The sequence below is a fragment of the Neodiprion virginianus genome, chromosome 4, assembly GCF_021901495.1.
Source record: "Neodiprion virginianus isolate iyNeoVirg1 chromosome 4, iyNeoVirg1.1, whole genome shotgun sequence".
Classification (NCBI taxonomy): domain Eukaryota; kingdom Metazoa; phylum Arthropoda; class Insecta; order Hymenoptera; family Diprionidae; genus Neodiprion; species Neodiprion virginianus.
Window position 1 is genome coordinate 19,836,186 of NC_060880.1, and position 22,566 is coordinate 19,858,751.

At 43.5% G+C, this 22,566-nt stretch overlaps 1 protein-coding gene across 4 annotated transcripts in view; it reads left to right on the top strand.

Moving 5' to 3' along the window:
• Positions 1–22,566, top strand: part of LOC124303894 (uncharacterized) — a 33,922-nt gene that overhangs the window by 8,662 nt on the left and 2,694 nt on the right. For 3 of the 4 annotated variants that reach the window (XM_046761713.1, XM_046761715.1, XM_046761716.1), the window contains 14 exons: positions 356–1,953; positions 2,603–3,707; positions 8,005–8,143; positions 12,527–12,657; positions 14,453–14,863; positions 15,321–15,423; positions 15,744–15,941; positions 18,180–18,391; positions 19,360–19,460; positions 20,008–20,333; positions 20,574–20,945; positions 21,031–21,393; positions 21,484–21,697; positions 21,967–22,209. In XM_046761713.1, the coding sequence (XP_046617669.1) occupies positions 356–1,953; positions 2,603–3,707; positions 8,005–8,143; positions 12,527–12,657; positions 14,453–14,863; positions 15,321–15,423; positions 15,744–15,941; positions 18,180–18,391; positions 19,360–19,460; positions 20,008–20,333; positions 20,574–20,945; positions 21,031–21,393; positions 21,484–21,697; positions 21,967–22,209 (5,516 nt within the window). The remainder of the gene's footprint in view (positions 1–355; positions 1,954–2,602; positions 3,708–8,004; positions 8,144–12,526; positions 12,658–14,452; positions 14,864–15,320; positions 15,424–15,743; positions 15,942–18,179; positions 18,392–19,359; positions 19,461–20,007; positions 20,334–20,573; positions 20,946–21,030; positions 21,394–21,483; positions 21,698–21,966; positions 22,210–22,566) is intronic. The other variant, XM_046761714.1, reaches the window with a different exon arrangement.

The following is a 22,566-nucleotide window of genomic DNA, read 5'->3' on the forward strand; positions in this document are numbered from 1 at the left end:
CTTAAAAATCATTTGCAACTCCCTGAAATTATTCTAAAACCTTTTGAAATCATTTTGAAACTCAATTAAATTAGGTATTAGAAATAGCTTGGAATCATTTTGAAACCGCTTGGAACCGTTTGAAATATCTTTGAAATCGTTCAAAGTCGTTTGTCGCTTGATTTGTAAATGAATAGCCCCTCAATAAGTGCAAGAAATTATTTTTCTTCTAAAGAGTAACTTTTTGAATTCCATACGAAATGACGCAAAATCGTTAACGAAATTCTTACGTACAGCACCCCACGAAGCTTTCAAACCCGATTCATCTCACGAGTTATTTGACGCATAGAATACTCTGCGACACTTAAAATTCCAGGGGTCCAAACATATCAGTACTGCACCTGCGGGGCAGCCCGGATCCCCGGGTATCCACGCCGACAACGACGTCGACGTACAGCAGTCCAGTGACGGGGGGTGGTAAAGGGCCGGGGGGCGTGAGGCCCCCCAGCAAGGGGACCTCAGGGGCCCGGGGCTTGTACGCACGAGGCGCAGTATCGTCGTCGCTGAAGGGGGGGCGTGGCGCTCCGGAAACGAGCGTCGTCGCGGGAGGCGGCGGAAACGGGGGTCGTCGACGCGAGGACAGCTTCCTTTCGGGCAGTGGCGGGACATCCGGCGAACTTTTCGCGAGCGGAAATTGCAGCCGAGAGTTGTCGCCTGTTCGTTGGTGCGACCGCGAGGTCGACGGCGTGTACCTGGGACGGTCGGGTTGGGTGCAAGTGCAGCAGCGGTCGCTGGACGAGAACCGTAAGACCAGTTACGAGACGGCGGTTCCGGGGACTGGAACGCTGCCGCTCCCGCGACGAGCGACGGTCAAGCTAGCGGATTACCACTGCAGCAACAGCGAGCCCGGGAACTGTCCGGACCTCTTCGCCTCCCCGCGACCAGACTTCCTGGCACTTCAGGGTCCTGGGTACGAGTCTCCGGGTCCCACGACGCCGCCGCACCAGATCCCCGAGTCCTTCTCGCCGCCCTCGATAACCCCGATAATATCCCCGCCTCCGGCCTTCCAGGACGCGGCGACGAAGCGGTCATCGAGGTCGCGGCACGCCTTTGGGAAGCCACCGTTCCTTCCCCGCTCAAACGCCATCGTTGACAGCGACGTAATCAGCCCCCCGCCGACGCCCTCACCGCCGGCTTCACCGACGCGGTCGAACGCGGCTCGAGTCCACCAGCAGCATCGCCTGGCCTCCGCCAAGTCGCTGGAGGATCAGAGCGGCTCGCGGAGGTCGCAGTTCGTTCAGCGGTACAAGGACTCGTCGTCGTCTTCCTCGTCGTCCTTGGGCTTTCGGAGCTTGGACAGCTGTGTTAACCGCGGCGTCGCCATGCCCAGGCTCGCCGAGAACACCGACTCCTCCATCGAGGGATACGAGGACGGAGACGAGGACGATAATCCCAGCTCCTCCATCAACCTCAGCGCCGTTTCACCTGCCTCAGCGACCCTCAATTCTTCGCCCGACTCCCTAAGGACAAACGGCGAGAGGGTTTCGCCGCCCGGAAGGACAGCCGCACGCGGTTCGCAGTACCACTGCGGCCGGCAGGTTCCCCGCCGTTCGCCAAGTTCCACGGAATCCGCGAAGCAGCTCACCTTCGGATCGCCCTCTTCGTCCTCATCCAGCAGCGCCGACAGGCAGGGCAGGTCTCCGACTCCCAATCCTTTCCGAAAGGGCAACAACGCCGCGACGAGGCGACTCAACGCTTCTTCCTCGCCCGACTCACTTCAGACCCGCGTTAGGCGTTCGAGAAGCTTACAGTTACCGGAAAGGAGATCGCCAGGCTCTGCCATTTCACCGCCAACTCCTCATCCTGCTCGGGATCACTTTAGGGAGGCCAATGAAGCTCACAGGTTTCTTGTCAAGATCGCTAATGCTGATCATCGGTCTCAGGATCGCTCTAAACGCCATGTTCTGCCCAGTCGTGAGTAACTCTTTTCAAACTTTGAACGTAATGGTTATTATTGAGTTCTTCAATTTTGTTAAGCGAGTTGTCGTACTGGATGGAATATCATGATATTAAGGTAGTACGATAACTTGGTGAGCCTTCGATAGTGTCTACAGATATATTAATTATACGATAAAAAGTTTTCGACTAACTTATTCGCATGCAAATATTCTTTATTAAATACCAATAATCAGTTGATGGTGATAGTGTTTTTCATACTTGACGTGGCCATCTTCAATAATTGTGATCTGCAAGTCAGCTCCAAAAATTGCCTCTTGAATCGGAAGTATTCACGATTATCCCAAATTGTCAGAATACAACTGTACGTAGAATATATCATTTTACGCAAAAATGCAGCAATTTATAAGGGTATTGAATTATACTTCCCAACAGTTTTTTTACCAATAACTTAACCACGAAGCCCATTGACAAGATACAATCAGCCTAGTTGAACAAAACTACAATCCTCACGTATTTTGTCACACAGTTTGTTGAATCACAGATAGGTATATTGAATAGTACCTGCAGATTTTTTCCTTCAAAGTAACAGCGTCGATTATTAGTATCAAATAATCAAAATCGACTCCTACTAAACAACTCTTTCACTTTTGGCAATATTTAACAGGAAAGGCCCAATCGACGGACAGTGCACTGAACGACGAACTTCTCCGGGAGGCTGAAGTGGTTACCGAATTTCTGTACGGCACGCGAAGCAGACCAATGACCAGAAGCGTGATGTCAAACCGACAGTACGGTGATCGACGGGACGAGAGTGATCAAAGACGCGGAGGAGGAACGAGCGGCTCCTACGAGGTGTACTTCGTACCCTCGAGTTCGAAGCAGCAACAGCAGCAAACGTCGAAGCCGGTGAAGCACAACCAGCGACCGCGAACGCTGCAGCGAGGAGGCAGTGGCCAGATATCTGGTGAAATATCACCGGAAGATCATCATCACCCGGAAGTGTGCCGGGTGAGTCCGGAAACCCAGCAGCAGCAGTCGTCCTTAAGGTGCAACAACAGCACCTGCAACTTCTGGCCGTACTGTTCGCAGCGCGATTCTTCCCAGCTCTACTCACCCGGACAAACTGTCGGCTCCTTCCCCGGCAGCATGAAGATGTCCCAGAGCTATCCGGCCTCTCGGAGCCGGCTGGCCGTCGACCCCAGTGGCAGGAACAGCGCCTCCTCATCGCCCGGGTCACTTGAACAGATGGATGAGCGCGAGGTGCAGACCAAGAAGAGGTCCAGTCGCCGAGAGATCAGGGACGAAGTCCAGCCGAAGCTTCTGGACCGCGAAAGGACACCGAAGAGCCTTTTGGTCAAGGCCGCCAGGCGCTCACCGGCGCTACAGGCCGCCTCCAGCAACGGCTCATCGGAGTGCAGAGAGTTTGTTGTCCACAAGAACGCGGAGTCTACTCTTCAGAGTAAATCGTCTCCGCCCGGTACCTCGTCCACTTCCTCGTCCAGCAGCGATATCTGGGTGACCACTTCCGACAGAACCGTCACCAAAAGCCCCAGGAACGCGAAAAGCTCGGGAGCCTCCACACCCATGGAGGACGCCATGATTGGCTCCTTTGTTACTCTCCCTGAACACTCGAGTGACAATGTTATAACCAGACCCGGAAGTGCGCCTGCCCAACGCGAAGACTCGAACCCCGGTAAATCGCCACTTGATCAACATCAGCGATCCCTCTCGCTGCCGAAGTCCTTCCTCGCCCACAACGTCGCCGAAAGGTGAGCATACTTTTATCTAGTATTTTAGAACGGGCTTCTTCTGTTGCTTCCCTGCGTCGTCAGTTACCATCTCGAATTGGTTATGCTCCTTATTTCTCGGTCTTCGATTTTTTTGTCCAAACTCGAACCGGTACATGTTCGATTCACTTACTATCTTTCAAGATTAAGAAATAAAAACTGAACCATGTACAGACATGAAGCAAATTCGCATCTTTGAACAATCGTTAATGATCATTAGGGTTGTGCAATAAATGTAGAGAAAATAATTGGTGTGTTCATTGACAGTTTTATTTCTTGTACTGGATAATTTTGTGCTGTCAGTATTTCTACAATTCTACATTATCATAACGCTATGCATTAACATTACGAGTCGAAAATGGGTCAGTACGAAACGTTATAGCGAGAAGAGCCGCAAAAATTGCTGTTGAAAGTTTGATGCAATGCAAGCGCTGGACTTTGAACCCCAGACGTTGTGAAACGATTCAGTAACCGGCAAACTTTTCTCTCTATGTATTCATTTCCCGGCAAATGATGAGAAATGACGTAATGCGGGCAGCGATGGAGTCCGTTGGACTTCAATTTACTCAGTCCACGTTGAATCAGCTGCCACGTCTTCAACGTGCGACGTTGTTTAAACGGTTTTAATTCTTTTTATGCACGTACAAGAATATAAGGAAAGACAAACAATCTTACACCCGCCTACGCGTATAAATCGCACATGACACGTTCGCACACAAACCATCAACGCAATTTACTTTTAGCAGAGCTCATTGACCTAGCGTTAAAATAACTGATGTATAGGGTACCTTCATCTGCGATCGATCACGGAATTAAAATCCGCAGATCATTTGAAAAACATAGAAATCGATGTGTAAATACGCCTTACAGTGAGTTGATGAGGTACAGGTATGCTGTAACAAAATGGTGATTTTAAAATTAACCAAAATAGACTACGGCAGAACAATTTGTGTGGTTAATTTAGTAGCTCAGCATTAGATAGCGTTAGATTGACATCAGGTATTGCTAAGCTGACATCAGAGGGTGTTAGATTCGACATTAAGTTACAGCAATAGAAGTCCAGAGCACATTTTCTATACAGTATGCAATGTTGGTGTGGACATATTTTGCAATGATTGGTACGAGTACAGGTATACATATCATGGGTGTTCATTGAAGAGTAAATTTAATCGGAAAAAATATTTGACCAAGGTATATCAATACACTCCCGAGAGAAATGCAGTGCACACTCGATACAAGCAATTTCTTTTCGACCATTTCATCCCTCCCGTATAGATCTGTTATCGAAATCGGCTCGGACCTCGCCGAGCGGAGGTATTCGCCTGTAAGGCACAGGTGTTGGTATACCTATACAGGTGAAATACCTCCACCCCCACTTCCTCGAGCTGTTCACAGTGACTAGTGAGTGGGTGAGTGTCCCACGTGACCTGGCCGAGAGCGGTCACGTGACTAGCGTTCTATGACGCGCGTGCTAATTCCTGCAACAACATTCGCGGGTGTGTGCGTGCGGGAAAGAGAGACCAAGACGCCGACGACGTCAGTCAGGAATCCGCGTAGTTTGCCAATTTCTCGCCTAACGAACGGCCAGGGCGACGCGACCAGGTTTTCATCGAGCCGCGCGATTCGCACGCGAATTTTTAAACCGCCAGCCTCCATCGGTCGACGCTCGCTCACCTTCCGCCTTCGACGGGAGGGCCGAAGATCGATACCCTGGAGGAAGAAGTGCAGGCCAGTTCTTTTTCGCCCACGTTGCCACACGACTCAACTCTCAGGTAATTAATTCGCGACAGTCCCACGCGATCGAATGCGAACCGCGAATTCGAGCCGATACTGTTACGTCAGTCGCGGAATTGCGACGTAATTTATCGTTTCTCGTTCGACCAGAGAACAGGAGGCGAACACCGATATCATCGTACCTGACGCGTCGCGGCCGATCCTGAAGCATTCGCGACACGTGACTGCGGATTGACAGTGGGGAAGTTCATAATGCGATGACTGTAACGAGAAGAAATATTTCCTTTGTCGTGGTTACTGCAACAGTACTAGTAAAATGGCTTCAAACATTTCTCGAATTGGAAGAAGGTTTTGTACAATTAGTTAGTATCCCGCGGGAATTGGGTATAGTTAACATGGCAATCAATGAAAATATTTATAAAGACTATACTGTAGTACAACCACACAACTCGTAAAAATTTATCTTGATACTGATTTTCGATTGGTCGAAACTCCAAATGGTCAAGTGTCCACGTATCCTCCATTTTTTTAAACTACTAAAATTTATGATTTCATTGCTTGGACCAAATTTCTTGCAATTAATTCGAATCGTTTGGATCGATCACCCTTACGTCTAAATCTCTTGAACAAAGATTAGATGTTAATCAGTTTTGGTATCAGCAATTAGTCATTACAATTTGATTAATGAGCTTTCGAAAGCTCGTTTACGAGTAACCCGAATCATCAACTTGTTCCAAAGCAGTTTAACAAGAGCTCCTCATCGATGTACTAATGAACTTGTACACAGTGTATATCGAAAGTTTCGTAACTCGTCAACGAACCTTCGAAAACTTTTTGTAATCCTTACAACGATTTTATACCAAAACTTATCCGCAATAGTTATAAACGAGATCAAATTCTTGATGCGTAATTTTTACAGGAAACGGCGTTGCTAAATTCTCATTCGGAGAATCATGAACCGCAATTCGTCCAGCGTGCAAAAAATAGTTGCTCTGTACACCAGAAATAAGAAATTATAAATTTACGCGAAAGCACAGCGTTTGCAAAATAAAATCAGCCACAAAAGATGCAGAAAAAATGTGTAAACTATTCGTTTGATTTTCGTGAACTAAATCGTTGAGCGCGGATTTCGTCATGTGCGCAGATCCTCTGCACATCATATTCGCAGGTTCCGCAGATAAGGGTGCGAAGGTTGACGATCGACGGAGGCGAAAGTACCAAGGGACATTGTGTCGTGCATATATGCCATAAGAAAAGCGTACCGGTACCGTTATTACACTGTGCAATGTTTCTCGCCTTGCCCTGCAGCACCAACCGCCTTCGCATTATACCTGTAATAACCGTCTGCAGGTATTAGGTGGCATAAGAGACAGAACTGGTTCTCCAGCTCCGTGTGCGTTTCTCCCATACTGCACCACGCGCCATTACTGTACACAGCTCGGCACTCCTTTTGCCTGCGGAGACGGAAAGGGCCACACGAATATCGAATGTCATCCGGGACGTGGGCCGATCACCGATCGGACGATCTCGCTTCCCCGCTTCTCTAATCGCGCGTTGACTATGGGGGTCAAGATTAAGTAGAGTAGTAAATTAGAAGAGAGAAGATTTGAAGGAGATTTGTTGGCCGAAATCAATACTTTTTTAAATTCTAATACATCGGTACATGGTCGTACTTTGTGTATTGATCGAATTACTAGATTTCTAAGCTGCATAAATCTGCATGAGCGTAAAAAAAAAGACAAACAATACTCGAATATTAAAAAAATGCTTCGATATCGATTCTTCATTCCTAATTGCTACGAAACTATTAAAAATTCAATAGCATCGTTTCATTTCTGCTCTATACAATTGCTCATTTTGTTCAAAAGACTATTTCCGACTAGTTCCCTGCAACAATTTTTTTTGTCACACTGGAATCGTTGAATAATAATGTTACAATATTGTAACAATGTTGGCTAAGATCAATAAATGGTAATATTGAATTGCCTACTGGATAAAAGCACACTTTTTTAATTCAATTTGTAGATAGTAGTCAATTGAACAAAATAAGCCATCGTATCTACTAAATTTTGAACATTTACGAAGCAATTTCTAACGAACCATCGATATCAAAGGTTTTCTTTCATAATCCCAGTATTTTTTATTTTCCTATTTTTACAGAGAGCTTCGTAGCTCACGTTTGTGATAATGTGATGCACACTCAACGTACATACGACCATCTTTCATCATTCAATAAAATGAATAAAAAATACCGATTTTTGTCCATGTACAATCGCTACAACACTGGAAAATTTAATTAAGAGCGGGAAGTAAACTAGAGTAGGACAAGGAAAAAAATGAAAGCCTAAAGAGATAGATCGGTAAATTCATGCTAGTTTCCGCCATAAAGTGAGTCAAAGGGATGAAAGTAAACGATGTGAAAAAACTTGTCTTAATTTTGGAAACCTCGAACAAAGCTCGGTATAAAAAACGAGGAGAATAGTCCGAATGTTAATTCCTATTGCTTTATTTTTATCGGAGTCCAAACGTGATTTCGTTTTTCCAGCACCTGCAACAGCAGCAACAACGCAGGTTCGACACCCTGGCATCGATCAGGTCTTGACTCTCAGCGTTCATCGCCGAGTCCAAACCGGAGTTTCATCGCAGGGCCGGAAATTCCGGCGCCTCACACAGCGCCAGTTTCAGTGAGTATAATCTTCCGCAATTCACGGCTGCAGTTCGAGTTTAGCGATAAGTTTTTCTCCGATTCCCCGATTCCTTCGCACGATTAACTAAACTGCTCCGATCGGTCGAGCCTAATCCCTTGATTCAGTCCGGCAGGTGGGTTTGTATTATACGTATATCTCCGCTTTCACCCACGTCCGCACGATCCCGTCAAATCGTGTTACTGCCACGCTCTTGGGCTCGCCTAATTTTCGCCGTATAATCGAATTAGAACCAAACTTCGAGCGTACGATGACGAGGGCGATGGCTTAAGCCCCAGACAATTACCCTCGCTCGGTGTGGGTACCTTAACGCGTAAACCGTCCGTGGAAAAATCATCATACACCATGATTACGGTATTACGGTTCGAAACCAAAGTTTGAATGTTCGGATGTTCAGAAAGTGACGTTACCCAAAATTTTTTTTCTCTTCACGTCGTCAATCTATATAAACGAAAATTTGCCAGCCGAATTCCTCAGTCCGGAAACAACCGCGTAGTAGAGCGGACGTACGAAAATCGCGCTCCGCAGATTTCGAGTACCGGGTTCTCTACCTCCTGATCGTGCGTTCCGGGTTCGCTTCCTGGTGCAACTCGACTTCCAGGACAAGCGCTCCGTAGTTTCTGGGCTCCAGGTCTGCTTCCTGATGAAACTCGACTTCCAGGACAAGCGCTCCGTAGTTTCTGGGCTCCAGGTCTGCTTCCTGATGAAACTCGACTTCCAGGACAAGCGCTCCGTAGTTTCTGGGCTCCAGGTCTGCTTCCTGATGAAACTCGACTTCCAGGACAAGCGCTCCGTAGTTTCTGGGCTCCAGGTCTGCTTCCTGATGAAACTCGACTTCCAGGACAAGCGCTCCGTAGTTTCTGGGCTCCAGGTCTGCTTCCTGATGAAACTCGACTTCCAGGACAAGCGCTCCGTAGTTTCTGGGCTCCAGGTCTGCTTCCTGATGAAACTCGACTTCCAGGACAAGCGCTCCGTAGTTTCTGGGCTCCAGGTCTGCTTCCTGATGAAACTCGACTTCCAGGACAAGCGCTCCGTAGTTTCTGGGCTCCAGGTCTGCTTCCTGATGAAACTCGACTTCCAGGACAAGCGCTCCGTAGTTTCTGGGCTCCAGGTCTGCTTCCTGATGAAACTCGACTTCCAGAGCTAGCGCTTCGTAGTTCTGGCTGTCCAGGTCCTTGACCTGGTAACTTTTGACTTTCAGGACTAATTTTCAAGTTTACAAGTTTGATTATCAAAAACGTCATGTTTTGGACTATCAAACCAATATATATGCTTCGGATAACATTTTGAATCCGAAAAAAAACCGAACGACCAGGATCAAGAAATTGCAATTGGTGCGTGGTTGGCATTGTGCACATAGGAATACATGACAATAACGTCGTTCGATTAGAGCTAAAATTGCTGTGCGTCATGTTTAAAATCTTTTAGCACTTAGCTGATTGTTCTGTGGTATTTTTTGACGAAATTTATTGTCATAAAATCACAATACGTTATACTTACATGCATGTGTAAGCGTGATTTGTAGCATTATGTAGAAAAAATCTTACGGGCAGATTCGAGTTGCGTCACATGCACAAAGACAGTGTTCATTCTGTATATTGTGAAGCAAATACCAAAGTTTTTTGGAGAGTCATCGTGCCCCAATCTCCCCTAGAACTATGTCATCTGGTAAAACAGTGATTACGAGTAAGCGAGCGAACGAGCACAAAAACCAAGTACACTAGGCATCCAACCCTGAGTGAGCTTTAGCAAGTACAGGTTTTAAAGCTAGTTTATTCTTAATTCTTAAGGTGGTTGATGGTGAACGTGAAGTAAACAATATTCTTGAATCGATTTTAAGCAACTTCGGATAACACAAGCTGAGCTATTAACAATTTGAAAAATTTTAACGTTTCGAGTGATTGAACATTGCTTTTCTTGATTCGATTCTAATGTTTGTGGGCTCATTTTGACCACCATCAAAATTTCCAGATATCGGTTGAAACTTTTTTACAAATTGTGATGTTCACGGTGGATAAAAATTGATTTATGAAATAACGGTGCAACAGATATCGTTCGAATGTTCATCGAAAATTCCATGTTCGTAGTATAACGACAGTAAATTGTAAAATTTGTCGAATTATATTTTTGCCACAATTTAGGAAAATCTAAAAGTGAGCAAAATGAGCTCAAAAACACCAGAGTTCAATCTTTTTCAGCGTGCTAAGTATAAAAGCTTTTCTCAAATTGTTTATGTCACAAGTATTCCTAAGTCGCTCAAATTCGTTTCTACTACCATAGTATAATATGATGAATGACGTATTATTTCCGATCACAATCATTAGTGCAAATAAAATTGCCGGATACTTTTCGAAGGGTTTTTTATCTCTTTTACTAACTTTCGATCTAGACAGTCAATAGATTCAACCTTACACACTTCTTTCAATGAAACGTGGCTTGATTTCTTTAGCATAATTTTGGAATGTAGAAAATCGACCATAAAAAAGCAAAATGTAAGAAGGTTCGGTAAAAGCACTAATAATACCTATCAAATTGTTAAAATTCTGTTACACGATAATTATTGACTTTGTATTTTGATACAATTTGTACAATTCAAACTGTCTTGACTTTCTGTGCTTTTCACCTTTCTACATTTTAACTTTATGGATTTTGATATTCTATGAAATGGATTTTCGATTCTTGAGAGATTTGCTATTGTGACCCGTTCTATTTACCGATAACAATTCCGAATTTTTTCTCGACCCCGTTTTCGAGCAAATTCCGGATCCCGCAGATCCCCATTGAATTCGGGGTTAACAAGAATTTAACTCAAGTGATCGTCAACAAAGCAGAAGCGCGGCTTGCCAGCGACATCAAGATAAGATAACATCCCCTCGCGTGACAACGATACACAAGGATCGAGAGTGCGCCTGTGAGCGAAGGGATTGAAATTTATCTCCATTGTCTAATCGATAGGTGAAGGATCCGCCGGAATTTGCAAAGTTTTAAGTGAACCGTAACAAATTTTCCTGCTACAAATACCTACCGAGAGACTCCCAAGCACAGCAAGCGATAGTTTCTACGGTATAATTACTTTTATCGTTTATTTATTATGCACGCCGCCGCTGCGGAATTTGTGTTGGTGGGAAATTTGCTATCGGAAACACGTGCGGCAGAAATTTTCGTCGGTGTCTTTATTAGCCGGTTAATATTGATGCTGATAGAGAGGAGAATTGGCAGACGTCTCTCTTCTCTCTGGATACATGCGGGATAACACCGAGTCCTCCTGTGTTCGTTTGCATTATGAATTAGCTCCAGGCCCGCCGAGATGACGCCTGCTAGACAGGAAATTAAATTTAAATGCTACTCCTACTCGGGTATTCAATTTCCTGATGCATTATTCTTCAACCCTGGTATGCCCTGCATGTTGTCCCGACACCTCCGGAGACTCGAAATAACACGTTTCATCGATCAGCCCCTTTTCCCAATCGCCCTTACTTACAAATGTCGTCAATTTTTTAGAAATCTAGTATAAGAGAGAGAGCATAATTACAACTTAAAACTTTTTCAATTCGACGAACCTTTAACTATCAGTAACGTTTTATCAATCTAATTATTTATTTCTGTCTACTTTGAAGGATTGCATTCAGTAAGTTTTTATATACTTACGTTTCTTAAAATCACATCGAAAGTAAGTGTTCTTTCAAAGGCTCTTTGCCGTCTTCTCTGCAGGTAGCAGAGAAGAGAAAAGGTTGCCACGAGATTTGATTTATGATTAGTCATCAAAATTACGCCACTTATATTTGTAATTAATAATATTCAGATAGATTTTCAAATAAAAAAACTTGTAAGAAGAATTTTAATATTGAATTCGAACATGTTTATTATATGACTGTTTTTTTATCCATATAATCATTTTCGCAAGCGATTCGCATACTTTGATAGTTAATCATCGCATCGCAAATGGGATGCCAATTCTTGCTCCCGTCGCAACATCAATTTTTCACATGATTTGAACAGATACCTACGAACTTATTCATGAAAAAAATCGATTGAAACAGACTGTAGGGTAATACTTTGTTCGCGACACTTTACTGACAATAAAAATTTCATTTCTGCATAAAAAGTTTAGAATTTCACATTGCCGTGTCTGCTTGAAATTCGTTGATAAAAAAAGAAAAAGAAGGGAAAATGGACTTTCCTGCTTTCGACTTACTGTCCATATTCAACTTGCAAATATCCTTCGCATCTGTAATCGGCTTTACTTGCGGCCTTTTCCTCCGAAAAAGTTTTGAGTACTACAGTAAAAGTTCGGCTAAAATTTAGGTGGGTTCTATCCATCTTACTCCAACTGTCTTTAAGCATCTTTCAACTTCTTTTCAGCCTCTGCACGAACAGCAGCCAGGTGGTCACGGGCTGAAGGATCGGAGGCGGGCCTCGACCTTAAATAAGGCCCAACGACGTGCCAAGGCATCTAGCACCCCGGCTTTACTCGACAGAGATCTACAGGACGGGTGAGTTAATTTACTACGAGGGGTAATTGCTGTGTTGTAAATTACAGCGAGATCAGGTTGTCAACGTAGTTAGAGAGACAGAAATGTTTCGAGAGGGTAAAAATATGGTAAAAAGTTTCCTCGAACTTCTTCACTTAAGGTCAACATTATAGTCGATTGAAAATTACATTCTGTCTAATTAAAATGGTAATTACTAAAAGTAAGAATTTTAGGTCGGTCATACCAATAAATTATAATAGAAGAGCTGTACAAATATGCGTGCTCCGTATTCATCTTTCATTGAAATAGACTCATTTCGGGAAAATTGAAAAATGCAAATGTGATAATGCATTTTGCGGAAATATTGTTTATATTTGATATATTTATATATTATATTATATTTATAAACGGTTCTTCGGAAAAGAAAAATTCAATTCCGTCGGATCGTGTGTAAGTTTTTGTTTTCTGCATGTTATTCGTTCTTTGTTGAGAAGAATTTTTCCACCGTAAAAAATTCCGGTTCCGTTTTTGAGTTCCAAATTTCTGTAAATCTTCTCAAGTATCGAAGTTGCGAAAAATTCGAAAGTTCTACCCGAACATCTAAACAACACAAGAAAAATAAGGAAATGAAAATTGAAAATAAAAATTTCAAAGTGCTAGGGCCCTACTGTATGCGAGACTAGACCGACTGCCGAATCCCAAACCGTGACCCTGGAACTCTATATACCTGAAGTATAGTGACCCTTGAAAATCTGTTCTCGGAAGTGGGGCTTCCTCCTCAGTTCTCGATGTGTGTTGGTTTTCCTGCGACACACAGGCAACCGAAACAGCAGGTTTTGTCAGTCGAGTTCGGATTCCAAAGCCGCTACAAGCGTTTCGTTCGTGCTCAAATTGTGGTCATCGAATTTTCTCTTTCGTCTTCACTCGCGGTTTGCATTTTTTCCTTAATTGGTCACGATTCAATTTGCAGAAAAAAAAGACTTGTGAGTATACAAGCGAGTGTTTTTTGTGTCAAAAACAGTGAATTCCTGCAGCTGTGGATACTACGTGATAAGCATATAAAAGACACTGTTCAAGTTTCTCGGACATCTCTAGGAATTTTTCATTATCACATATGTACGGTTCGCGTATGGCCGTGCGGTCATTGATAACACCGTTGGTGGCTATTAAACCAACGACAAAGGCGTTTCGGCTTTCAAACAATTTCAGAAATCACGTCGTTTATGGTTCTTCACAGCTGCGGTTTCTGGCCAGAAATCGTATAATATACGAAAGTATAATCTGCCGCAGTTAAATAGAATACAGGTCAATTATTACACAATGATTATATTCAGTATATGTTATCTTTCGTGTCTTTTTTTTCTTCCTTGAGCAGTTATCATTACGTGAAGATTTTTTCACTATCAGCAATAATACGAAAGTGAACTAAAAGTATTTTGATTTCTTATATATTTTCCCGAAAATACCGACAGTCGTCGGAGAATCAAAAGAGAAGTGGAATTCGATTATAATATAAGTATATTCATGCTGTGAGTTTTTCGTGAAAATCCCCATCCAGGCGGCCAAAACTACCTTTTTGAATATTTATAAGCAGTAAGAAGTGCAGCTTTGGTTGTGTTTCACAGAAAAATCCCACTGTATAATTGTTGTTTAATTGGGTTAGTGTGATTTATATTTTTTGTATACTATAGAACGATCTTGTGCGACTGAAATCGCAAAATACAGACTATGAAATTGACGATCGAAAATCGTCGACAGCAAAATAACAACGCGCAGCTGTTTCCGTCGTAAAGAAAAAGAACGTCTCGGATTTCAGGCCTCAGTGGTCGGCCGAAGAGGGGGACGCAGGTGTGGTGCAAAGCTCGACCGAGCATCCGATAGTGGAGGCGACGATACCTCTGGTGACCCACGTCCGGCTCCAGGATACGGGAACCCCCGGGAATACGGGGCCGATTTTGGGGGGCGGCTCTCAGACTCAGCAACAGCGACACGCTGCCCAGAACCAGGAGAGCGTCCTCAAGAAATTCCGGAAGAGCTTTTCTCTCAGATTCCATAAGAAGGGCAGCAAGGAGAGCTCCGAAGGGGGCGACGGTCTCTCGGAAGAGTTGAACGCTCTCCCCCTAGACGAGGATGATGACAGGGAACCACCCCCGCCTCCCGCCCCTCAACAGCAGACCCAGATAACGATGCAGCACAAAGAAGATCCGATGAATGACCAGAAGTTCCGGTAAGTGAGCACCGATCTTGACTGTGTTTTTTAAATAAGAACACTTTCTTTTACGTATACGCGTGATTTTTTACCGACAATCAGGCATCATTTTTAATCTGTTGGGCTTTAGTCCCATTCTTCACGATTGGCTGACTACTCACTCATTTCTCTAATCGTTGATCATGCGACAAATCGCGATCGATAAAATTTGTACTAAAATATGTACCACGAATTGTATAGGTACAGGCGAATTTACCCGACGTTGAAATTGTTAATTCCGTATGTCCCATTTTTTACAATTATCAATATATATATAGAAATTTATCAACTCACAGAGAGAGGAAGTAAAGAGCAAATATTCGTTTATTTGCGCATCGATAAATTTCTCTGAAAACATGTTGAAATATTTTCGCAATACTGAGTTAAGTAACCTGCTTCGACATTCTGACAGAACCGGTTTTCCTGTTTCCCTAAGGTTTGGTCCCTTGGTATGGAGGACGAGCAAGGAACGAAAGAAAAGCAGCAAAGCCGCGCGAAACGCGAAGTGCAATAGCGGTGACAGCGGCATACAAATCGAGGTAAGAATTAAAGTTGCAATCACTAAAATGTGTAGAAATAAAAAAACCGGGTTGAAAAAAGGAAAAGAATCTTGACTTGATTCATTTTTCTCAATAATATGTAATGAAATAACCGAGGGTAGGTGCAATCAACCGTGAGAGTTTTCTGTGAAACTCACCGTGGCACGCCAACAGATTGGCAACCAAAGAAACATTTCGCATCACTGTATGTTCAAGATTAACTCCGGTTGCCTATATACCGGCGTTGAGCGGTGAGTTTCACAGAAAACTCCCTCGACACAATGCCAAAAGCAAGAGATACATTTTCCACTTTGTGTAAGATGGCGTCTGGTGGAACGTTGACTGGGGGCGGTGGGGGCAGCGGAGGTGGGGTGTCGGGGGCTGGCGACAGTTCCGAGTCACACGACACCGACGCACCCGACGAGATGGACAGTCCACCTGCCCTTCGAAGGCGAGTTACCGACAAATCGCGACCCCAGTCCGAGCTCATCAACCAGATACTAATCGAAAAGTTTAAGGTAGATACAAATTTACTGCATCGTCGCATTGCCTGAAACTATTTTTCTGTGATGATCACTGCAATTGTTGCAATTCTCATACGGTAAAACAGTTTTGTGCACGGAAAGTAAATTTAATTTCTTCCTTGTTTGATGCCAATTAACAATGTGTACAGCATTTCATTATTTTAAATTGCATTTTTTTTTCCACTATGCTTATAGGAATAATTTTGCAATATCTTATAGTACGACACTACAACCGACTATTCGATTAATCGGCAGACATATGTTAGGTCCTGAAATTACGAGATAGTAGTTTTTACTACTGCTTTGGTTAGCCTGACTATCTCAATATTACAGGTTACTGTTCGTATTTGACGAATGCAATATAAATGGGAACTATTTGCACGACTATTTAAATTGTTCAAATACAGTACCGGAAACGGGTGAAAAAAAAAAAAAATCCGGGTTCTATAATACAGACAGAAAGCAGAAGAACTATCAGAAATAAGTGTCCCAGTTATTGATCTTTTTTGGTTGTATCTGTTTGATCCTTAATGCTAAGATGACCAAAAAATAAATTTGTGCTGTCCAACCCTTGAGCAATTGGTTTTAGTCATCGAGAAATTCACAATTTGTGCCGTCAATTTGTAATTTTGGAAAATGAAAGATTCAATAATTGGGTCTATACTCACCTTACTAATAAATTTTTTCGGGTGTCATTCATGTCTTTAGCATATACTCGGTACTCGGTGTTTACTTATTATCACCACAATTATTGTTGTTATTCCGGAAATATTTACACTGTCGAGTAATCGTACTACACATTTGTAAAAACGCTGGAACGAACGAAGCTGGGAGAATCGTACACGCCGCAATGCCGTCATATCCTTTGATGAAACGGATGCCGTTGCGATACTGCAGAGAGCAATGGTTTCATGATTCTTGCTGAGTTACAAAAAGGGAATAAAAATATTATGATAGGATCACCCAAAGAATGATTCTTCCGAATGATAAATTTACTCGTTTCCGCTAAAACTGATACATTGGTTCAATGAAATCGCGTCATGAAGCGATAGCTGAAATAACGAAAATGATAGTAATTATCAGTAAAATTACCCGGTCAATTGTTTGTCCGATATCAACGGCCAAAAGTTCAGACTAATGGATTGTACAACATTATTCTTCCTTGGGATGAACAATTTTTCAGACGAAATTTGGCACGGTAATTGTATGCGATAAATACCCTTCAAAGATTCTTGAGTTTATAATAATAAAAATGGGCAATTCGTTATTTTCCATATTCAAGAACGTAAATATAGACATTTTTTTCACCCCATTCTTTCCCGCATCTTTGTTCGGAACGTACAATTGGATTTCTCTTCTCAGGAACAGCTTTCTGACCGAACTAAAATTCTCGCGTGCGATTTTCAGCCAGTTTGTTAATTCTCAGTTACATTATTTGTCACACGTACAATCACAGAGCGTTTATCCCATCGCAGGTTAAAGTCGAAGCAGTATAGATGTGACGTAGTTATATCTGCTTGTACGTATACACAACGCCTATAATGCTTACGACGTATCGAGTATCAACGGGTCTCCAGACTGCCAGGATGCGTGGAAAGGAAACGAGACACTTTTGTTCAGTTGATATCGCGAGGTTGACTAAGCAGCGGCTGTGAACTGGTCTGTTGCATTATTATACACACCAACCGTCAAACCCCGCAAGTGCCTTGTGTCATTCGCCGTGTTCTCGACCCGCGATTTCCCCGATTTTCGATGTCGGAAATGTCGGATTTACCGATTTCTAGCGTGATTTCCGAATGACCGAAGCAGATTCGAAATGTTCGCCAAAATGTGCGGGTGCTTTATCGAGAACCGTGAATTGTCCAGAGTCAGCGTGCGTAGGAACAGCCGATCGCTCGATGTCATCCAGGTGAAAACAAAAAGCAACAAATCATTTAAAAAAATAATAATAATAATAATAATAATAAACAAATAGAATACGTCCCATGACCGTGCAATATAACGTGGTAGGTGACCTCAGACGTGACGCAAATTAAAGGGAACAGCTACGGTCACCGTTATTTCCTACCATCGTTTTGCGGTGTCATCCGTTGTTTCAGGAAACGGTCATTACAGTTCCGCGAATGCCCAACGAAATTCAAAGGAAATGGCGAGAAATTGGAAATTTTCGATCCACCTATCGGCTGTGCGAAATATTCGACCGCTTTTAACACTACTACTGTTCTGCTTCAGGCCGATCTTCAGAGCAGGACAAGCCGCAATCACCACGTTCGCAGAACGAACAGTGATCTTGGGGGTCAGAGACTCTTACAGTGGGATACGAGGTCGGGATACAGCCACGCTCACAATTATCGCAGAATGCTGTCGACCCCTTCGCCCATCAAGACGCGTCCCCCGAGGTTGAGTCCGAGGCATTCCTCCAATGACATAGTTACGCTCAGAAGGTGAGTAATCGCCAAATCGGCGCAAAATCTTATCGACAGCAGTTTTTTTTTTTTTCAAATTCTACACAGTTCTTCAATTTTTGTCACATTTTTGTTTTCTCAAACTTAATTAAGTCCGTATAATGCACCGTTAGTTTATTTATACGAGCACAGATTGGTTCTCGTCTGGTTTGTAGGTATACTCGGGCGGTGAAAAATAATTTCATCGAAGAATCGGATCTTTTCCAGTTCTCATAAGCCCCCCCACTTTTCGCCGACACAAATGTATCTTAATTCGCTACTATGCAAAATATAGGTAGCAATTTTACGATTGAACATTTTTATAAAATGTCCAGATATACTATGTAATATCATTTCTACATATTCAGAGTGGAAGGTAAGAATAATCATTGGATACGGATTTGGATCTATTACTGTTTTGATGCTCAGATATGTTTTGACACAAGTAAAAAGTAAATGGAAAACCCAACAGTTACGAAACTTTAGTTGAAACGATTACTCATGCATCGTATATAAAAGAAACATTCCGTTCTTCTTTGATAAATAACGCCCGGGTACCGTTTAGGTATACATTTTACTCATAGATGTAAATATAAATTTTTTGTTTTTGTTCAAACTTTTCCAGTAAATCGAGGGACAATAGTGGTAGGTGGAAATACAAGGGTATCTAATTTGTATTTGCTTTTGTTCGTCCTATACAAGATAAAAAAAACACAATAACGAAAGAAAAAAACACGAGACATTGAGTAATGATTTGTCATAATTTATCTGTAGCGATGTTACACGTTATGTAAGTTAATTTGTTGTTGAATGGTATATCAATAGTGTTTATATACATATGTCGAGTTTGACTAGTTACTACATTATATTATACATTACATTGTACAACCATGGCGCGTAATTCCATGTCCAGAAACTTGAAGCCCCCACCGTTATCGAATGATTTCATTTTTCAAATTTCATGCTAGTAACTCGAAAGGGAGGAATACCAGGACAAATTTAAGACGCTCCCTCAGTCAACCACTTGGCATAAACCAACTCTCGCCGTTGATGCGCGCCAAAACTGCAGGTGAGCACGAAATACTTTCTCAGTGAAAAAACATCCTCGAAAACCTTACACAAGTATCGAAAATCGTTTAACATATCTTTAAGATCCGTCTCAAGGTAAGTGGATATCTAGAGTATGAGCACAACTAAACTAATATGGCGTCGTTCTGGGTAAACAGCTGATCGTTGCTGGCAAACTGTGATAATATAAAAACAGAGAGATTGTGTTACATTAAATAGATTCGAAGTGAAAATCCGGCAAGGGGAAAACTTTTAAAATAAAATTGACATTTATTATCGCTGCCAAGCGGTGATTCTCTGAATCCTGAGACTATTTCGCGGGGAAATGTGGTTCAATAATAATTTAAGCAAAATACAATTATAGCGGTTTAAAATAATGAATAATTGAATGGTTGATTGAAATATGGTACCACATTCATTGAATAAGCAAATGGACATGAAGAGAAGGATTGGATTTTAAGATTGCCCTCAAAATAAGTTCGGTTATTGTCCATTTTGCGATTATATCATGGTTCGCCAGGGCTGTACCGAGATCCTTAATGCTGCAGGTGCGAGGCTGCCCGGTGGAAACGTGTTGTCGGAGGATGAGCAGGACGCCAGATGTGGAGGCGGTACGTCAGATGACGAGATGATGTCGGACTCGGAATCCTCGGTCGCGTCATTGTCCGACAGGAAGAAGTCATCCTTCGAGCAAACGATGGAAGAGGACGTCGCTATCCTGGCCGAAGCGGTTTGGGATCACGTCGCTATGGAGCCAGAAGAGCTTGCCTTCAGAGCCGGGGACGTGATCGACGTTCTGGACACAATTGACAGGGACTGGTGGTGGGGAAGCTGTAGAAACGAACACGGCTGGTTTCCGGCTGCATTCGTCAGGGTAAGTAAACCGTCGATTAGCCCGTTGAAACACTAAATGAAGGAGGTAATCGCACTCTTGAAATCAGGTGCTAACGGTAAAAAAAAGTCCTGTAAAGTCGCTTTAAGGCACTTGAAGTCACTTTGAAGTTATGAAGTCGTAAAGTAAGACGTAAACCCAACTTCAAAAATGGTTACCACCTCGCATTTAATCCATCTCATGTCCGACGCCCTTGAGCTGATCATCAGATTCCATTTTCAGCTGCGGGTCAGCCAAGAAGACACAGTTGAGGATTGCCTAGCGGCGATGGCTTCGGGCGTGTCGATGAATTCCCAGCTCAGGAGGCGGACTAGCGTTTCGTTGCTTTCGAACGAGCAGGTGAGGTCGAGCGTTGTACGAGAACTGGTGCAAACCGAGCGAGACTTTGTGAAGATTTTGCGAGACGTTGCCGAGGGTTACGTAGCCGAGTGCAGAAGGCGGAGTGACATGTTCACCGAGGACCAGATTGAGGCAATTTTCATAAACATCGAAGAGCTGCTCGACTTCCAGTCGGATTTTCTCAAAGAACTCGAGTCCGTCATAGACTGGAATGCTCCGCACAAAAGTTGTGTAGGAGAGTGCTTCTTGAACCACGTGAGTGAGCTTGTGTACTGATAACAACACGTCGATTTCGGATGCGAGAGATTAGGTAACGCCTCGTGTTTTTTCCGCATTACAGAGATCCGGGTTCAGAATGTACTCCGAGTACTGCAACAGCCATCCGATGGCAATGGCGACGCTGCAGGAGCTCTATCAGCACAATCGTTACAGCAAATTCTTCGAGGGTTGTCGGCTGATGAGGGGGCTCATCGAGATACCGCTGGACGGTTACCTGCTGACGCCAGTTCAGAGGATTTGCAAGTACCCGTTGCAGCTCGCTGAGCTGTTGAAATACACGAAGGCTGATCACCCGGACTTCGAGAAGATAAAAGAGGCTCTCGAGGCGATGAGGGGAGTCGCGGTTTTGATAAACGAGAGAAAACGACGAATGGAAAGTCTCGAAAAACTTGCCGCCTGGCAGCAGAGGGTCGAGGGATGGGAGGCGAGTAACGATGTCATCTCTTACGCATTTCTGCATGAAACATAGCCTTTTCACAATAACTAATTTCGTTCTCTCGTCATGTAATTGCAGCATGAGGACCTCATCGAGGTGTCCTCCCAGCTCATTCATCAGGGTGAAGTTATTAGAGTTACCAGTGGTATGTGGACCAACAACATAACTCTTTTCCTCTTCGATCATCAGCTCGTCTACTGCAAGAAGGATATATTAAAACGTAACACCTACGTCTACAAGGGTCGGATTTACCTAGATACCAGCGAAGTGATCGACGTTCCAGATGGCAAAGGTGAGTTCGAGGCTCGGTGCAGGGCTTGTTCGCCAAAAAAGCCAAAATCACACACTTACACCATCGATGTGACTGAAAAGTCAGAAATCGTGTCGTGTAAATCCATTTTGTAAAGAAGTCATTCGTTTTGGAGTCACGGAATGGCTTCCAACTTAGGACAGTAGCTGCAGAGCTTTTCTTCCTTTCATTTCAAGGCTTAACATTGAAGCTTTGACCGATTACGGACTAAAAGGTGCACAGTCACTAATTCTAATGTTCCGAACTGATAGATCCGCAACTCGGGGTGACCGTGAGACACTGCCTGAAAGTGTACAGCTGCGTTCGCGACAAGTGGCTTCTCTTCTGTTGTCGAACTGCCGATGAGAAGAGACAGTGGCTCGCTGCTATGGCGGAGGAGCGACGCCTCGTCCAACAGGATCGAACCGACGGTCTCGATTTTCCACCCGCGGCTAGGCAACTCGCCAAAATCGCTGCCACTAGGGAAAGGTGCCGACCACCCAGCAAGCCAAGCAGTAAGTGAAATACTAGCAACTTGTGTGAAATGAATTACAAGTATTCTATACGAAAAAGTGTCAAAACGACATCAAAATTATACAACAGAGGTTTTAAGCCAGTGACTTGCTTGAATCAATTTGGATTGAGGATTACGATATCTTCTTGACGTTAACAAAGGTAGAAACCCACAAATACAAACTGAAAGATAGTAGTTGGATGATGCGTCATTTTCTTTAATGTCGTTCGACCGATTTTCACGAATTACGGCTATCAATTTTTTGGTAAATGCACCTACAGTGAATTGGTTCTTCAACTGCCCTGTAGCGAATCACAAAAATGTCGAATACCGGAACACTATCCAGTATAATGGATGA